Below are 15,854 nucleotides of genomic sequence, written 5' to 3' on the forward strand. Positions count from 1 at the left end.
ATCATGGTGGAATTCCTCAAGGGCTTCTTTTCCATGGGTCCAGATGATGAAGATGTCATCAATGTAGCGCAAGTAGAGTAGGGGCATTAGGGGATGAGAGCTGAGGAAGCGTTGTTCTAAGTCATCCATAAAAATGTTCGCATACTGTGGGGCCATGCTGGTACCCATCGCAGTGCCGCTGATTTGAAGGTATACATTGTCCCCAAATGTGAAATAGTTATGGGTGAGGACAAAGTCACGAAGTTCAGCCACCAGGTTAGCTATGACATTATCGGGGATACTGTTCCTGACGGCTTGTAGTCCATCTTTGTGTGGAATGTTGGTGTAGAGGGCTTCTATATCCATAGTGGCTAGGACGGTGTTTTCAGGAAAATCATTGGTGGATTGTAGTTTCCTCAGGAAGTCAGTGGTTTCTCAAAGATAGCTGGGAGTGCTGGGAGTGTAGGGCTTGAGGAGGGAGTCTACATAGCGAGACAATCCTGCTGTCAGGGTGCCAATGCCTGAGATGATGAGGCGTCCAGGATTTCCAGGTTTATGGATCTTGGGTAGCAGATAGAATACCCCAGGTCGGAGTCCGGGGGTGTGTCTGTGCAGATTTGTTCTTGTTCTTTTTCAGGGAGTTTCTTGAGCAAATGCTGTAGTTTCTTTTGGTAACTCTCAGTGGGATCAGAGGGTAATGGCTTGTAGAAAGTGGTGCTGGAGAGCTGCCTAGCAGCCTCTTGTTCATATTCCGACCTATTCATGATGACGACAGCACCTCCTTTGTTAGCCTTTTTGATTATGATGTCAGAGTTGTTTCTGAGGATGTGGATGGCATTGTGTTCTGCACGGCTGAGGTTATGGGACAAGTGATGCTGCTTTTCCACAATTTCAGCCCGTGCACGTCAGCGGAAGCACTCTATGTAAAAGTCCAGTCTGTTGTTTCAACCTTCAGGAGGAGTCCACCCAGCATCCTTCTTTTTGTAGTCTTGGTAGGAAGGTTTCTGTGGGTTAGTATGTTGTTCAGAGGTGTGTTGGAAATATTCCTTGAGTAGGACACGTCAAAAATAGGATTCTGGGTCACCACAGAACTGTATCACGTTCGTGGTGGTGGAGGGGCAGAAGGAGAGGCCCCGAGATAGGACAGATTCTTCTGCTGGGCTAAGAGTATAGTGGGATAGATTAACAATATTGCTGGGTGGATTAAGGGAACCACTGTTGTGGCCCCTTGTGGCATGTAGTAGTTTAGATAGTTTAGTGTCCTTTTTCTTTTGTAGAGAAGCAAAGTGTGTTGTAAATGGCTTGTCTAGTTTTTGTAAAGTCCAGCCATGAGGAAGTTTGTGCGGAAGGTTGTTTTTTTATGAGAGTATCCAGTTTTGAGAGCTCATTCTTAATCTTTCCCTGTTTGCTGTAGAAGATGTTGATCAGGTGGTTCCGCAGTTTCTTTGAGAGTGTGTGGCACAAGCAGTCAGCATAGTCTGTGTGGTATGTAGATTGTAATGGATTTTTTATTTACTTGTGGCACCTTAGAAACTAACACATTTATTAGAGCATAAGCTTTCGTGAGCTACAGCTCACTTCATCGGATGCATTTGGTGGAAAAAACAGAGGGGACAGATTTCCACTCTATACGGCTAAATTCAGTGCCTTGCATAATGACAGGTTTCAGAGTAGCAGCCGTGTTAGTCTGTATTCGCAAAGGGAAAATGCCACCCTGGGTGAACTTGCATTTTGGTGCTCTCGGACCCTGTGGGCGTGGCGCTCCCCCTTTGCCCCTGATTCCCCATGGGCTCAGTCAAGGTTCCTTCCTCACTCTGAACTCTAGGGTACAGATGTGGGGACCTGCAAAACCTCTTAAGCTTACTTTTACCAGCTTAGGTTAAAACTTCACTAAGGTATAAACTATTTTACCTTTTGCCCTTGGACTTTCGCTGCAACCACGAAACATCTAATACTGGTTACTGGAAACGAGTCCATTTGGAAACGTCTTTCCCCCAAAAATCCTCCCAAATCTTGCACCTCCTTTCCTGGGGAAGGTTTGATAATAGTCTTCACCAATTTGCATAGGTGATGACAGACCCAAACCCTTGGATCTTAAGAACAATGAAAAAGCATTAAGTTTCTTAAAAGAAGAATTTTAATTAAAAAAAAAAAGAATCACCTCTGTAAAATCAGGATGGTAAATAACTTACAGGGTAATTAGATTCAAAACATAGAGAATCTCTCTAGGCAAAACCTTAAGTTACAAAAAGACACAAAAACAGGAATATCCATTCCATTCAGCACAGCTTATTCTATCAGCCATTTAAAGAAATCAGAATCTAACGCATATCTAGCTAGATTACTTACTAAGTTCTAAGACTCCATTCCTGTTCTGTCCCTAGCAAAAGCATCACACAGACAGAGAGAGAGGCTTTGTTTCTCCCTCCCCGCAGCTTTTGAAAGTATCTTGTCTCCTCATTGGTCATTTTGGTCAGGTGCCAGTGAGGTTATCCTAGCTTCTTAACCCTTTACAGGTGAAAGGGTTTTTCCTCTGGCCAGGAGGGATTTTAAAGGTGTTTACCCTTCCCTTTATATTTATGACAGGCTCCTCACCCCTAACCCCTGCACTGTGCCCCCTTTGCCTGCTCCCCCTCCATGCCACTAATCCCTATACCCCTTCACTCCCAACCTATGCCCCCCTCATGCGTACTAACCTGTACACAGTGCCACCTTCACCTCAACCCCTGCATTCCCCTCCTGCACCCCTAACTCCTGCACTGTGCCCCCTTTAATCCTGCCCCCTGCACTCCCCTCCTGTGCCCCTAACACCTGCACTGCACCTGCACCTTCATCCCAATTCCTGCGGGGCTCAAAAGGCGATTTAAAGGGCCCAGAGCTCTGGCCGCTGCGGGGAGACCCAGGCCCTTTAACAGGTTTCAGAGTAGCAGCCGTGTTAGTCTGTATTCGCAAAAAGAAAAGGAGTACTTGTGGCACCTTAGAGACTAACAAATTTATTTGAGCTTAAGGTTTTGTGAGCTACAGCTCACTTCATCGGATGCATTCAGTGGAAAATACAGTGGGGAAATTTATATACACAGAGAACATGAACCAATGGGTGTTATCATACACACTGTAACGAGACACAGATTGCAACACTTGTGATAAATCATGAGAGTTGGCAACACTAGGCCATTATTTCTTATTAAATCTCCAGTGCGTGCATCTAAAATCTATTCGGGATTGTATTCCTTTCCTTGGATAAATAGTTTGTAGTTACTATTTCTTTCCTATATTACTTTACAAGGTAGGAGTCTGAAGATGTAAACCTACAATAGTTGTCTCACAGCCCCAATTTATATATTATATATATTCCCTCTCCAAAGCTGTGTACTCTTTGTTCTAGCCTAAGGACCATGCTTTTGCAGCTTACTGTTTGCAGAAGTCCATCTTATTATTTATCTCTAATGAGAGACTTTATATTTTATTATTTTCTTCATTTTAATTCTACTGTGTTACAAACAGACTGAAAAAGTATTGCCAAAGGCCCTAAAACAAGGGAAAGTACTATTTAGGCAAGTAAGAGTCAAGTTTTATGCCCCCAGACAACAGGGAAGCTGTAGTTGGTCTGAAACATCAGACATAGGAGAACCGAGCCTATTAAGGGAAGGGTGACAGAGGAACTGAATAGGACTGGAGCAAAGAGAACTGAGCTGCCTCATAATAAGACAATAAAAAGGGGATTAATAGATCATTAGCGCTCAGCTGCCACTCAGAAGGTATGGGACTAGGCCTATTCAATGTCAGCCCCAAAAGTAATGGGTGGATACCAGGCAGAAGTGAACTCTTCTAGTTATTAGAGGCAAAGCTGTACAAAAATCAGATATATGCATCCAAAAAAGGTGTTCATAATTTGTATTAATAGGGCTGACATCTACATCCTGCCACTCTTCATCTGTATTCCTATCAAATATCTTGTCCTTGGCCACTGCCTCTCTCCCTCCCTTCCTCTCTGCAGCTATATGCCCTCCAGCCCCACACCAAAGCTCTCTGCTCTTAGCCACAACCCCTCCATTTCCTCTCCCTTCCCCCATCATCTCGCTACTGCCTCCTCTCACTTCTACTCCTCCTCACTCTCTAGCTCCTGTAAATACTCCCCTTTCTCATTAGTCATACCTCTCTGTTCCAATCAGGTTGCTTCCTCATTTTCCTCCTGTCATAAAAATAAAGGGAAGGGTAACAACCTGTCTGTATACAGTACTATAAAATCCCTCCTGGCCAGAGGCACAAAAACCTCTTACCTGTAAGGGGTTAAGAAGCTCAAGTAACCTGGCTGGCATCTGACCAAAAGGACCAATAAGGGGACAAGATACTTTCAAATCTAGGGAGGGAAAAAGGCTTTGTCTGTTCTGTGTGGCTTTTGCCAGAGACAGAACAAGAAAGCAAGCACTTCAACTCCTTAGTAAGTATTTAGCAAAGAAATGTGTTAGATTATCTTTTGTTTTGGCTTGTGATTTTCTCTGTGCTGAGAGGAAGATGTATTCCTAGTTTTTCTTTTTGTAACTTTAAGGTTTTGCCTAGAGAGAAATTCTCTGTGTTTTGAATCTAATTGCCCTGTGAGATTATCTCCCATTCTAATTTCACAGAGGTGCTTCTTTTACTTTTTTTCTTTCTAATAAAGTTCTGTTTTTTTAAAGAATCTGGTTGGGTTTTTTTAGTATCCTAAAAAAACCAAGGCTTGTCTGGGCTCATCTTGTTTATTCTCAAGCCTCCCCAGGAAAGTGGGGTGTAGGGCTTGGGGGGGATATTTTTGGGGAATAGGACTCCAGGTGGTCCTTCCCCTGATTCTTTGTTAAATCACTTGGTGGTGGCAGCGTTTACCTAATCCAAGGTACAAGGGAGAATTTGTGCATTGGGGAAGTTTTAACCTAAGCTGATAGAAATAAGTTTAGGGGGTCTTTCATGCGGGTCCCCACATCTGTACCCTAAAGTTCAAAGTGAGGAGGGAACCCTGACACCTCCACAATGCCTGGAGTACCAACGGTGGGAATACTGAGAGCATAGATGAGACAGTCTCCTAGCTCTCAGTTTCTGTAGCCAGTGCCACAGTGGCTCTAGCAACCAGGAGAATAAACCAGGGGCAGGGAAAGTCCTACTTTGCACCTATAGCCTAGGGATGGAACATGCCCAGTGAAGAAATAATTTTCAAATAATTTAGCTGCCAGACTCTTAACAAGCCTCTACTGAACATGCTATCAATTTTTCAGAGGCTTGTAACTTGGCTAAATTTGAGCAGATTATTTGGATACTAGGATTTTTACTTGAATTTGAAATAAATTATTTCATATTCTCATTTATGATTTACCATTTTAGACTGTTGTTGGCAGTGGTTTTTGATTCGTATTTAGGGCCCTATCAAATTAATGGTTGTGAAAAATGTATCACAGACCATGAAATCTGGTCTTCCCCATGAAATCTGGACTTTTGTATACTTTTGCCCTACACTGTACAGATTTCACAGTGGAGACCAGTGTTTCTCAAACTAGGGGTCTCAACCCAAAAGAGGGTTTGGGGCAGGAGGGTCAGTATTGCCATCTTTACTTCTGCGTTGCCTTCAGAGCTGGGTTGGTGGAGGGTGGCTGGCTGCCCAGCTCTGAAGGCAGTGCCAGAGTCCGCAGCAGTGCAAAAGTAAAGGTGGCAAAACCATACCATGACATCCTTATTTCTGTGCTGCTGCTGGCAATGGTGTTGCCTTCGGAAATGGGCTCCCATCCAACAGCCGCAGAAGTTCCTGCAGCCGGGGGAGATTACTGAAGGTGGGTCTGCCCTGGGAGTGGCCCCTGCAGGCGAAGAGGAAGTCCCATCCCTCACCAGTACAGCCAGGACCAGCAGCTGGAGGCCAGCATACAGTAGGAGGCCTCAGCCAGGGCACCCCTAACCCTGCCCTTCTCTGGCTCCAGGCTCAGTGCCCCAGTTATATTGGGAGTTAAAGGGGCCTTGAGCTCGTGGGGGGCGGGGAGGAGTTGGCCATGGAACTCCTCCCCAACATTGGCACCTTGGGCAGTTGTCCATGTTGTTCACTCTGCCCCCACAAAAGTGAGGACCCCCATATCATGCCACCCTCACTTCTATGCTGCTGCTGACAGCACTGCTGCCTTCATAGCTGGGCTCCCTGCCAGCAGCTGCTGCTGTGCAGCCGCCCAGCTCTGAAGGCAGTGCCACCGCCAGCAACTATGCAGAAGTAAGGGTGGCAACACCACAACCCCCCTACAATAACCTTGTGCCCCCCCCCCGGCCCCTTTTGGATTGGGACCCCCATGGTTACAGCACCGTGACATTTCAGATTTAAGTATCCGAAGCCATGATTTTTATGATTTTTAAAATCCTATGACTGAGAAATTGACCAAAATCAACTGTGAATTTGGTAGGTCCTTATTTATATTAAAGGAAGTGCAAGTGAGTCAGTCATACAAAATATACAAGATTGAAAATGAGAAACTATAGCAAAGTAGCAGAATGCGAAGAAATGCCTTTACACAATCACCATAGAAATAATATTTAATTCAAATACTGGGAGAAGCATATTTCCTTACCGAAGAAATTAGAGGTCTGAGCTACATGTGGACAAGTTGTAATAATTTTAAAGAAAAAACACACTGCTATGAACTATTAATTATTGATAGATTATAGGCAGCCTGTCATAGTACCAGTTGTATAAAAATGATTGTTGCTTTGAAATCAGATTGCATACCAAAATTCAAGAGCAGTCTAAATAAACATATTTTAAGAGCCCAATTTTCACATGTAGATAAATAATAAAGTGGCTAACACATCTTTAACAATAATTAAATTAAATTAATTAATGCCTACATAATTTGCATGAGTGATGCTTCTTCAGCAATAAGTACTACAGCAGTTTATTTCTAAATTAGTGTGTCTTTTTTGAAAAACATGATTCTTGAGTTCCTGTAAATATTTACTATTCTTGCATGATGTTTTAAGTAAAATCTTTGTGAGTATAACTGTTTAGTGAACTTTCTAATACAGAACATTTTAGATCTGTATAGTTACAGTACATGATATTAAAAATGAAAGCAAAAATATATTTTATTATAATTATAGAGATAACTGTCATCTTTATTATAACTTATTAACTTTGTATATAAGTTATAACTTATAACTTTGTTATAACTATGCCAGATATTGATGTTTTAATATTACTACATTTCTAATTTTATTTAAGCACCTCGGTTCCCTACTTTATTTGGAAAATGAATGTCACTATCCTCTTGCTTATTTAAAGCAGGGAGGGTGGAGAATGTATGTTTGCTTTTCATTGTCCTTTGTGATCAAATCTCATTTCAGTGAAAGTTTTTTGAAAATGAACCACAGCTAATCGATACCATTTGCTGTAGCACTATGATTGTTTCATATGGCTTTTTTTGTAATACCAGCTGCCTCGTTATCAGCTGTCATTGGAAACCGCTTGATTAAAACCTAAAGATCCTAGAGGTGCAACACTGTTGCCTCACTTCCTTTAAAAAAACACATTTGCTACAGTAGAAATATGAGACCAATGTTTGCGTGAAGGTCAATGTGAGGAAAATACGTTGAATGAAGGAAATGTTTGATATCATCTATTAGATGAAATAAACAGATTTGTTTAAAATAAAATGCCCTTCACTCTGGCTCAATATAGATTATAAATTCTACTTTTCTTTACAGTACATCATGTACAGTTTTTTTCCTTATATGTTGGATTAATTGCATCTGTAAATGAAACTGATAAACTTGCTGAAGAAATTCAGTTTCAGTCTATTACTGGTTGGTTAACTTCTGAAGACACAAAGAACCTTTAAGGAAGAATTATTGATACAAGTTTTAAAAGTTTCAAATGATTAGATTACTGACAAAATAAATATTTTTCTTAAAATAACACAGTCTGACTAAACACACAAAGCAAGGAAATATAAATATGTGCTCCTGTTTTTTTATTTGTGGATCAAACAAACCATTAATTTCTCAGATTAATTTTTGTGCCATCAGAGCAGTATATTATTATGCAGAAAAATCCTTGTGGAAATTTATTTTTGGGGAAATAGACTGAGAAGAAGCAGTAAAAAAGTAATAGAGCATAAGTGCAGAATTTCCTTAAAGCAGAGTTGTCCAAACTTCAGCTGATGAAGTTCTAGAACGACTCAGCAGTACCCTTCAACTTTAAAATGGGGGAGAAGTTTGTGGAGACTACTCTTAAGATTTTCAAAGCTGACTACAAGTTTCAGTTGAATTTAATGGGAGTTGTGTGAGTAAGTCCCAAAGTCATCTTTGAAAATTTTCAGTCTACACATCTTATCTTGCAGCTTCATTTTGATACAAGCAGATACTTCATAGATTGTTCTAATTTTTTATAAAAGGAGAAAAAGGAGTTACTATCCAGAAAAACAAACTGAGATTCTATGGATAAAATAGGAAGGCTAGTAAAGAGATTTGGGTCGAGTGGCCTTCAATATGATGAGACACTCAGTTCCATAGTTCTCTCTTCAGACCCTTCTGGTGTAGGCTGGCTAAGACTCATCCACGTAATACAGAGATGAATTCAAAGAATGGGGAAAATAGCCAGAAGAAATATGAGAGATTAATCAGACCTCCAAATTAGGAGAGAGATGGGTATGTCCCCTACTTGTTTCTAAGCCCTGGTCTACAGTGGGTCTACAGCCTTGTGTGTGTATTGATCTAAGTTACGTAGCTGAAGTTGACATATTTAGATCGACATACCATGCTGTCTTCACTGCGGTAAGTCGACTGCTGCCGCTCCCCCATCGACTCTGCCTGCGCCTCTCATGGCGCTGGAGTACAGGAGTTGATGGGAGAGCGCTCGGGGGTTGATTTATCACGTCTAGACTAGACGCAATAAATCAATTGCCATTGGAGCGATCGCTGCCCACTGATATGGCAGGCAGTGAAGACAAACCCTAAAATTTTCAACCTGACAGTCATATTGGAGTCCCAATTGCTCCTACATACTGAGGCTGTTGCACTTGCTAATACTGCTTTTCATCATATATTTAGCAAGGAGGTTGTGACCTTTTCTTTCTTATGCAGGACCTCAATGCAGTTATCCATTCTTTTCTCACATCAAGGCTAGATTATTATAATACAGTCTAATTTAAAACCTTTCAAAACTCGGAACTAGTACAGAATGTGACTGTGCACTTATTCAGCAATGTTTCATGCAAAGAGCAAATTACATCAGTGTTACATGATTGCATTGGTTTTGGGTTGACTTATAGATGAGCTGTAAAGTGTTGATTTTGACCTATAAAGTCCTAAATAATTTTTTCTCATATGATATTGTGGCATTTGCCTCAGCATCCTCTTCCTAGTACAAAAAGGGAGGATATTGGCAGCCAAGAATTCCCAGTTGGTGACTCTTAGCTTTAGAATTTTCCCTCCTACCTTGGTTCACCAGATCCCAAAGTTGATGACCTTTTTAACTGTTCCCCCTGATTTTCCTGTGGCTTGTGGGAAGATGATGGTGGGGTGAAAAGGTGAATGCTGGGGAAAACTTGACTAAGCTCCTTTTAAAAGACTATCTGGCTTTTTGGTAGATGTTTGAAACTTGTAAGCACCTGAAGAGAGGGATAGGGGTTATAACTGACGTTGTGAAATGGATACGGCTGAGTAGCTTGCGTTAAGACTGTGAAAGGCCCATAGAGGAAGATTATTTTTAATATTTTGGTATCAAACAGTTTGATAACTGTTTAACTGTTTTTCAGAATGTGTAAATGACTGGAGAATTTACTAATAGGAACAATTACAAACCAAAATACATCGTTATAGTAGTTGAATGAAGAGACATGCCTGACTTTAAGAAGCAATTAAAAATAAAATAGAATGCACATTATAGTAGTTCCTCTTCGTTCTTCCCAACTAATCAGAAGCCCACGTGTTGTTTGGTGTGGGACAGGGGCCCATTGGGATTCCATGGAGCTGGATCGCACATGTCCTTGCAGCTTAGCCCCGTGCCAGTAGAGCAGAGACAAGATTGGGCCATTTGCTTTCTGCCTAAGCCTGCTGCCTTGTTGAATATAAATCATGTCAGTGGTCAACATCAATAAAGGACTGCTGTGAGAGTACAGGCAGAGGTGGATCTACTGTTTTACCCATGGTCTCACATTTGTATTGATAGCCAATCCAGATTTGTTTCATGAAACTTTATCCTTACTGCTGTTCCCATCTGGCCCATTCACCCTAGACTAGTCTGGAGCCCACCCCACAAAATTGAGAAAAAAATGGATGTAAAGAGTAGGATGGGTTCACCAGGTGAAGCTGTAACAACCTGTGTAGTTTCCACACTTGCGTTACTTTGCATGTTTTATTGATATTTATTTGTAGTTCCTGCAACATTACAAGAAAGACAATGTTAAAATATATTTAATAATAATATTAAAACAATCATGTTTTATTCTAGTCTAGTCTTTAGACTAGTCTGGAGCCCACCCCACAAAATTGAGAAAAAAATGGATGTAAAGAGTAGGATGGGTTCACCAGGTGAAGCTGTAACAACCTGTGTAGTTTCCACACTTGCGTTACTTTGCATGTTTTATTGATATTTATTTGTAGTTCCTGCAACATTACAAGAAAGACAATGTTAAAATAATATATTTAATAATAATATTAAAACAATCATGTTTTATTCCTAAAATATAGGAGAAGGTTTGTGTTGCACTTAGATCCCTGGCAAGATAGTATTGAATCAGACAAGTATCAGCAAAGTGATTTCCCCTACCCCCATTTTCTTAAACAAAAGCTAAACTAGTTAAATGACTAATGCTACTGAATGAGTTCATCTATCTAAAATTCATCTTTTGAAATACCATGTAATAATTCCTTTTCCTTTCCTTCTGTGCACAGGTTGATGATATTGGGTTTTCTTTGAATCATCCCAATCAATATTTTGCAGAGAGTCAGAAGCTACTAAGTGGTGGTAGAGAAGTGAAGAAAGAACCAAGTGAACCAGAAAGCTCCCAACAAAAACTGAGTAGTCAGAAAAGTACAAATTCATGTTCCATTCCCACTTCTTCAAACACAGAAGCAGATACAGAATTGGAGGAACTGGATGCATATTTCGCTGAGGACTGAGAAGCTTTGTTGCTTATTTTTCTACCCTTCGTTACTTCCCTATAATTTTAGAAACATTTTCCCTCACAGTAAGAGTTAGCACCTGGCTTTCTGGAGAGCTGGGGTGTGTAACGCTCTAAGTTGGCTGATGAAAGATAAATACATTGTAATTATATCCAGTACTTTTCCTTGTAGATAGAGCACATCAGTTCCAAAGTGTAGTCAATTTCTAACTGCTCGGGGCCTGGGAACCGAAAGTTGGTTCCTAAATTTGAATGATATTACAGTTTCTGTGACTTGTTCTGCTTGTTTCCGTGCTCATAAGCATTTTGTGTTATAACCCATCTTCCCACCTTATACTCATTTTTATATAGCTTTCTCTTCACTGTTTTTCTTAATAAACATATGTTGAAATGTAAAAATTCGTGATATTTTCTTGTTCAATTATACTTCTAGAGTGATGCAAGCTGCCTAAATCATATTTACAGATATATCTTTTTTAAGAAATATTATTTCTTGGGACATGGGGAATACCTCCAATTAGTAGTATTTATTTACAGTCTCTGGTTTGGTGGTTAAGGACTCGGATCATTATAAAAATTCTGATCTTTCTATTTAAAGTATGCATGTGACCTTCATTACCATCTGAGCAACTTACAATCTTTTAAAGTTGTATTCTCACAGCTGTACTTTGACAAACTGGGAGTACAATTATCCCAGTTTCATAGATATGGAACTATGGCACAAAGAGACTAAGACCAGATTTTTAAAGGTATTTGGGTACTGTTTCAATCAGTGTTGCAAAGCCTAAGTGATTTTAGGTGGTTAAATCTCATTTTCAAAAGTGGCATAGGCACTTAGAAGCCTCAGTCTCATTAAATTTCAATCAGACTTAGGCTTCTAAATACCTATGTCATTTCTGAAAACCAGACTTAGCAGTAGGAGTCACTTGGCCTTGCAACACTGAGGGCTGGTCTACACTAATGCTGTAAGTTGCTCTATTTACGCTAGTTCAGTTATGTAAATTACGTAACTGAAGTAGACATAACTTTGGTTGACTTACAGTAGTGTCTACACCACACTGTGTCAATGGGAGACGCTCTCCTGTCTACACAGCTTCTGTCTCTCGAGAAGGTGGAGTACAGATGTCGACAAGAGAGCGCTCTTCCATTGACTTAGTGTGTCTTCACCAGACCCGCTAAATTGATCCTGCTGCATCGATCACAGCAGTGCTGATTTAGCCAGTAGTATAGACATGGCCTGAGTGGAGCAACGCATAAGTCCCTAAAATAGGTATGATGCTAATAATTAGATGAAGAAGAAGATAGAAATGAAGATTTTGTATTTCAGTAGCCTTTGGAGACCCTGTTGGTTTTAGCACTGGACATACACCTAGTAAGAAAGAGTCTCTGTGCTGAAGAGCTTACAGTCTATATAGACAAGACAGACAAAGTGGGCCTGGTGAGGAAGTTGTAGTGTCACCATTTTATAGATGGACACAGAGAGATTAAGTGGCTTGCTTAAAGTCGCAGGAATTGTGTGAAAGAGGAGGTTAGACAAACCTCTCAGGGATGGTCTAGATAATACTTAGTCCTGCCATGATTGCAGGGGACTGGAGTAGATGAGTTCTCAAGGTCCCTTCCAGTCTTACGATTCTATGATTACTGAGGTGGATCAGAATAGTAACATTCTTGAAAAAAACAGATTAATGCATGCAAGTTACTAGCAAGATACTGAAATTATGCCTTTTTGTTGCTCTTTTGGAGGCTAGAGAAGACATACTTCACAGGTTTTGACAATTTTTATTTTTCTTTGAAAGCAGAGTATTTTGAATTGGATGGTGTACAAAGTGCCTAATAAAGAAGACTTCTTTCACACGTTTGGACACAGAAGAATTTATGGTTTTGAGATCTTTAAACTTCTATTGTCTTGTAACCTCACTGAGAAAAAAAAGGCTGTGTGATTATACATACCATTAGAGATAGAAAAGGCAAAGACAATAAGAGTAGGTGAATAAACTGGCAAGTTCAGCTGGTTAAATCTTCTGACATGTTTAGCAGAGATTCTTCGATACTTTATTTCATGTGGTTTTAGGTATTCTTTTCCCCCCACCCTCTTTGCCCTAATCACAATTTCTTCCTTTGGAACATCTAATTGAAAAATACATAAAAGAATTGTGGAAAACATTTTCTGTAAACTTTTTACTGCTATTTATAAACTATATTATGAAGTCAAAAGATAAGGATTCTGAGATACCAGATGACTCTAAGATGAGCTTTCAGCCATGAAAAAATATATTATTCATTTAAAATTTTTAAGAACTTTAGGGATTTAAACTATTTTTCCTAATACAGAGGGACTTTGCAGATATTTTGTTTATTATAATCTTCTTTTACTGTTATACGGTGATTCTGCAAAGTGTACTTTGCAAGTCAACTTTTGTGGTACTTTGCAACCTTTAAAAAAACACTTCTGGGTTTTAAGCTTGAAAGATAAAATGAGTTAATTTTAAACTTCCTATTTGGAGTAGTGTATACCATTTGCAAATTTAATCAAGGTCTTCCACAGACATCAGTTTAACATTACATTTAAGTGCCCAGAGAATTTGACAGCAGCTCTGAATGCTAGACTCACTCTGAGGACATCCTTGCAGCCGGAAGAAAAAAAATCGAGAAGCCTCAAACTACTGTGAAAATTAGTTCAATTTACTAGGTTTCTTTTGTAATGTTGGGGATAGAATAAAACAGATTACTACAGAATGCTTTCTCTGACTTGTCTGCCATTGGTTATGCAAATATGGAGCTATTCTGTTGGTGAACATGGTGGGCTTGAATAATTTGACAACTGTTTTCCTCTGGGAAAGACAATCTATTGGCGTGAAGATAAATTGAGAGAATGGTTGTGTCTCCATTTTACTTTTTTGGGGGGAGGAAGTTAGGGGAAGTTGTCTTTGCAGTGCATTTTCTCCCTCTCCAATGAAAAAATAAATGCTAGAGAAATAGAGATCTTTTGCACTGAAAGATCATGAAGTTTAAAGTTTTAATCTATTGCAATGTTAATTAAAAACAGTTAAATTGTTTCATGCTTTGAAAGGGGTTTCATATACTTCAAAGCTGGCATTATTCCTGTGTAGAGTTAAAATGAATTGGCATTTATTTAAATAGAACGTTTTACTTTTTCTGGAAGCTTTTATCTTAAAAAGACTGAAATCATTCCCCCACCTAGATACTGCCATTTCCTCCTCAGGATTTAAGAAATTGCTCCTGGGGAAAAAGCCAGAAAGCACGTACCCTTTAAAACATATTTCAATCCCTCTACACTTAACCGTTTTTTTTAAGAGCTCCCAGTTTTCTGAAACTCCCTCAGAATAAACATTTTGTCATTTGATTTGATCAAGGTAATAAAGGTTCAGAATGGTGAAGTGATTCTCTTTTGAGCAAATTATTTGAACTTCATAAGACTTTTGCCATTGCAGATAAGCTTAATAAAGTCAGTGCATTATAAGTTCCTTCTCCAACTTTGTTACAAAAATAAATAGTGCTCAATGTGAGATAACTCATTTACTTTTAATTATACTCTTTCCTCACTTCAGTGCTGGTTTCACTTTCAACTGGCATCTCTTTGTTCTCATATCTATTGCTGTCAGTACCTTCCCTACATCCTTCTTCTGATAACTCTCCATTTTCCTTGCTTCCCCTTCTTCACCATTTTCCTTCCTCAAACTGAATCTAATTTTCTTCTTTGCACATTCTGTTGATGTATGTACGGCCCATGCACAATTGCTGAAAATTTTTACCTCAGTGGTATCCATCAGGGTGGCTCTAGCGCCAGTATAAAGCACCCAGCCAAACCCACACCCCCTCAGTTTCTTCTTAGCACTGTGACAGTCACTGGAACTGCTCTTCTTGCATTCACAAGTCCTCAATGGACTTTCCTCTGTATATTATAAACAGTTTTAGTAAAGTTATTAGTTAAGTAGTTAGATTTCAGTTTTTATCAGTTTTTCAGCTGATTTCTTGTTCCGAGAAATGCCTCGGTCACCTGGCTTCCAGCCCTGCATTTCCTGCAATAAGGCTATGCCTCCTGAGTGACCTACACTTCAGTTGCTTGACGTGCTTGGAGGAAGCTCATACTGGGGACTGTTGCCAAGTCTCTAAGGACTTTAAGCCTCACATGGAAAGGGCTTGGGAGGCCAGGTTAAAGTTTCTGCTCATGGAGGTCTTCATCTGAGCCAGAGCAGTCAGGCTCAGCACTGAGTGCCTCAGCGTCAGTAAGGAGTGCTCCTCCTACCATAGCAGAGTCCTGGCACCAATCACCATCCCCAGTAGCTAGAAAAAAGCATAAGAAACAGACTGATGAAAGGGAGGAGTTCACCAGCACGGGGATCAGAGTAGGTGCAGTTTAAAGCCAAACACTCCTGTGCTTTTGTATTGCAGAACCTGCACTGTTGACTCTGGCACCTATGCAGGTACCATTGAGTCCAGAACCAGAAGAGGCTTCCATATCAGCAGCACTACACCGTATCAGTACTATCTTGGTACTGACCACACTGGAGGTGTTTGCAGCTGCCAGGGATTTCCTCTCACTGTTGGTACCAGTATCGCTGGCAGTACAAGAGTCATTGTTATCGGCGGGCATGGGGGGGAACTGGCTGGATTGTTACAATGCTCAGTGTCATGCCAGCCTCACATACCCAGGGTGGTTTGCCCTTCAGTACCATTAAAGGGAAAACCTGCTATGATTGCCTCACCCCCTTGGCATTGATCACTGGCACT

At 40.3% G+C, this 15,854-nt stretch overlaps 1 protein-coding gene across 10 annotated transcripts in view; it reads left to right on the forward strand.

The window, feature by feature from the left end:
• PRIM2 (DNA primase subunit 2) overlaps positions 1–11,501 on the forward strand; it is a 295,884-nt gene extending 284,383 nt beyond the window's left edge. For all 10 annotated transcript variants that reach the window (XM_038397762.2, XM_043510408.1, XM_038397754.2 and 7 more), the window contains one exon: positions 10,873–11,501. In XM_038397762.2, coding sequence (XP_038253690.1) covers positions 10,873–11,100 — 228 coding nt within the window. In that variant the 3' untranslated portion in view covers positions 11,101–11,501. The remainder of the gene's footprint in view (positions 1–10,872) is intronic.
• The last annotated feature ends 4,353 nt before the right edge of the window (positions 11,502–15,854 follow it).

This window comes from Dermochelys coriacea, chromosome 3 (genome assembly GCF_009764565.3).
Source record: "Dermochelys coriacea isolate rDerCor1 chromosome 3, rDerCor1.pri.v4, whole genome shotgun sequence".
NCBI classification, from domain to species: domain Eukaryota; kingdom Metazoa; phylum Chordata; order Testudines; family Dermochelyidae; genus Dermochelys; species Dermochelys coriacea.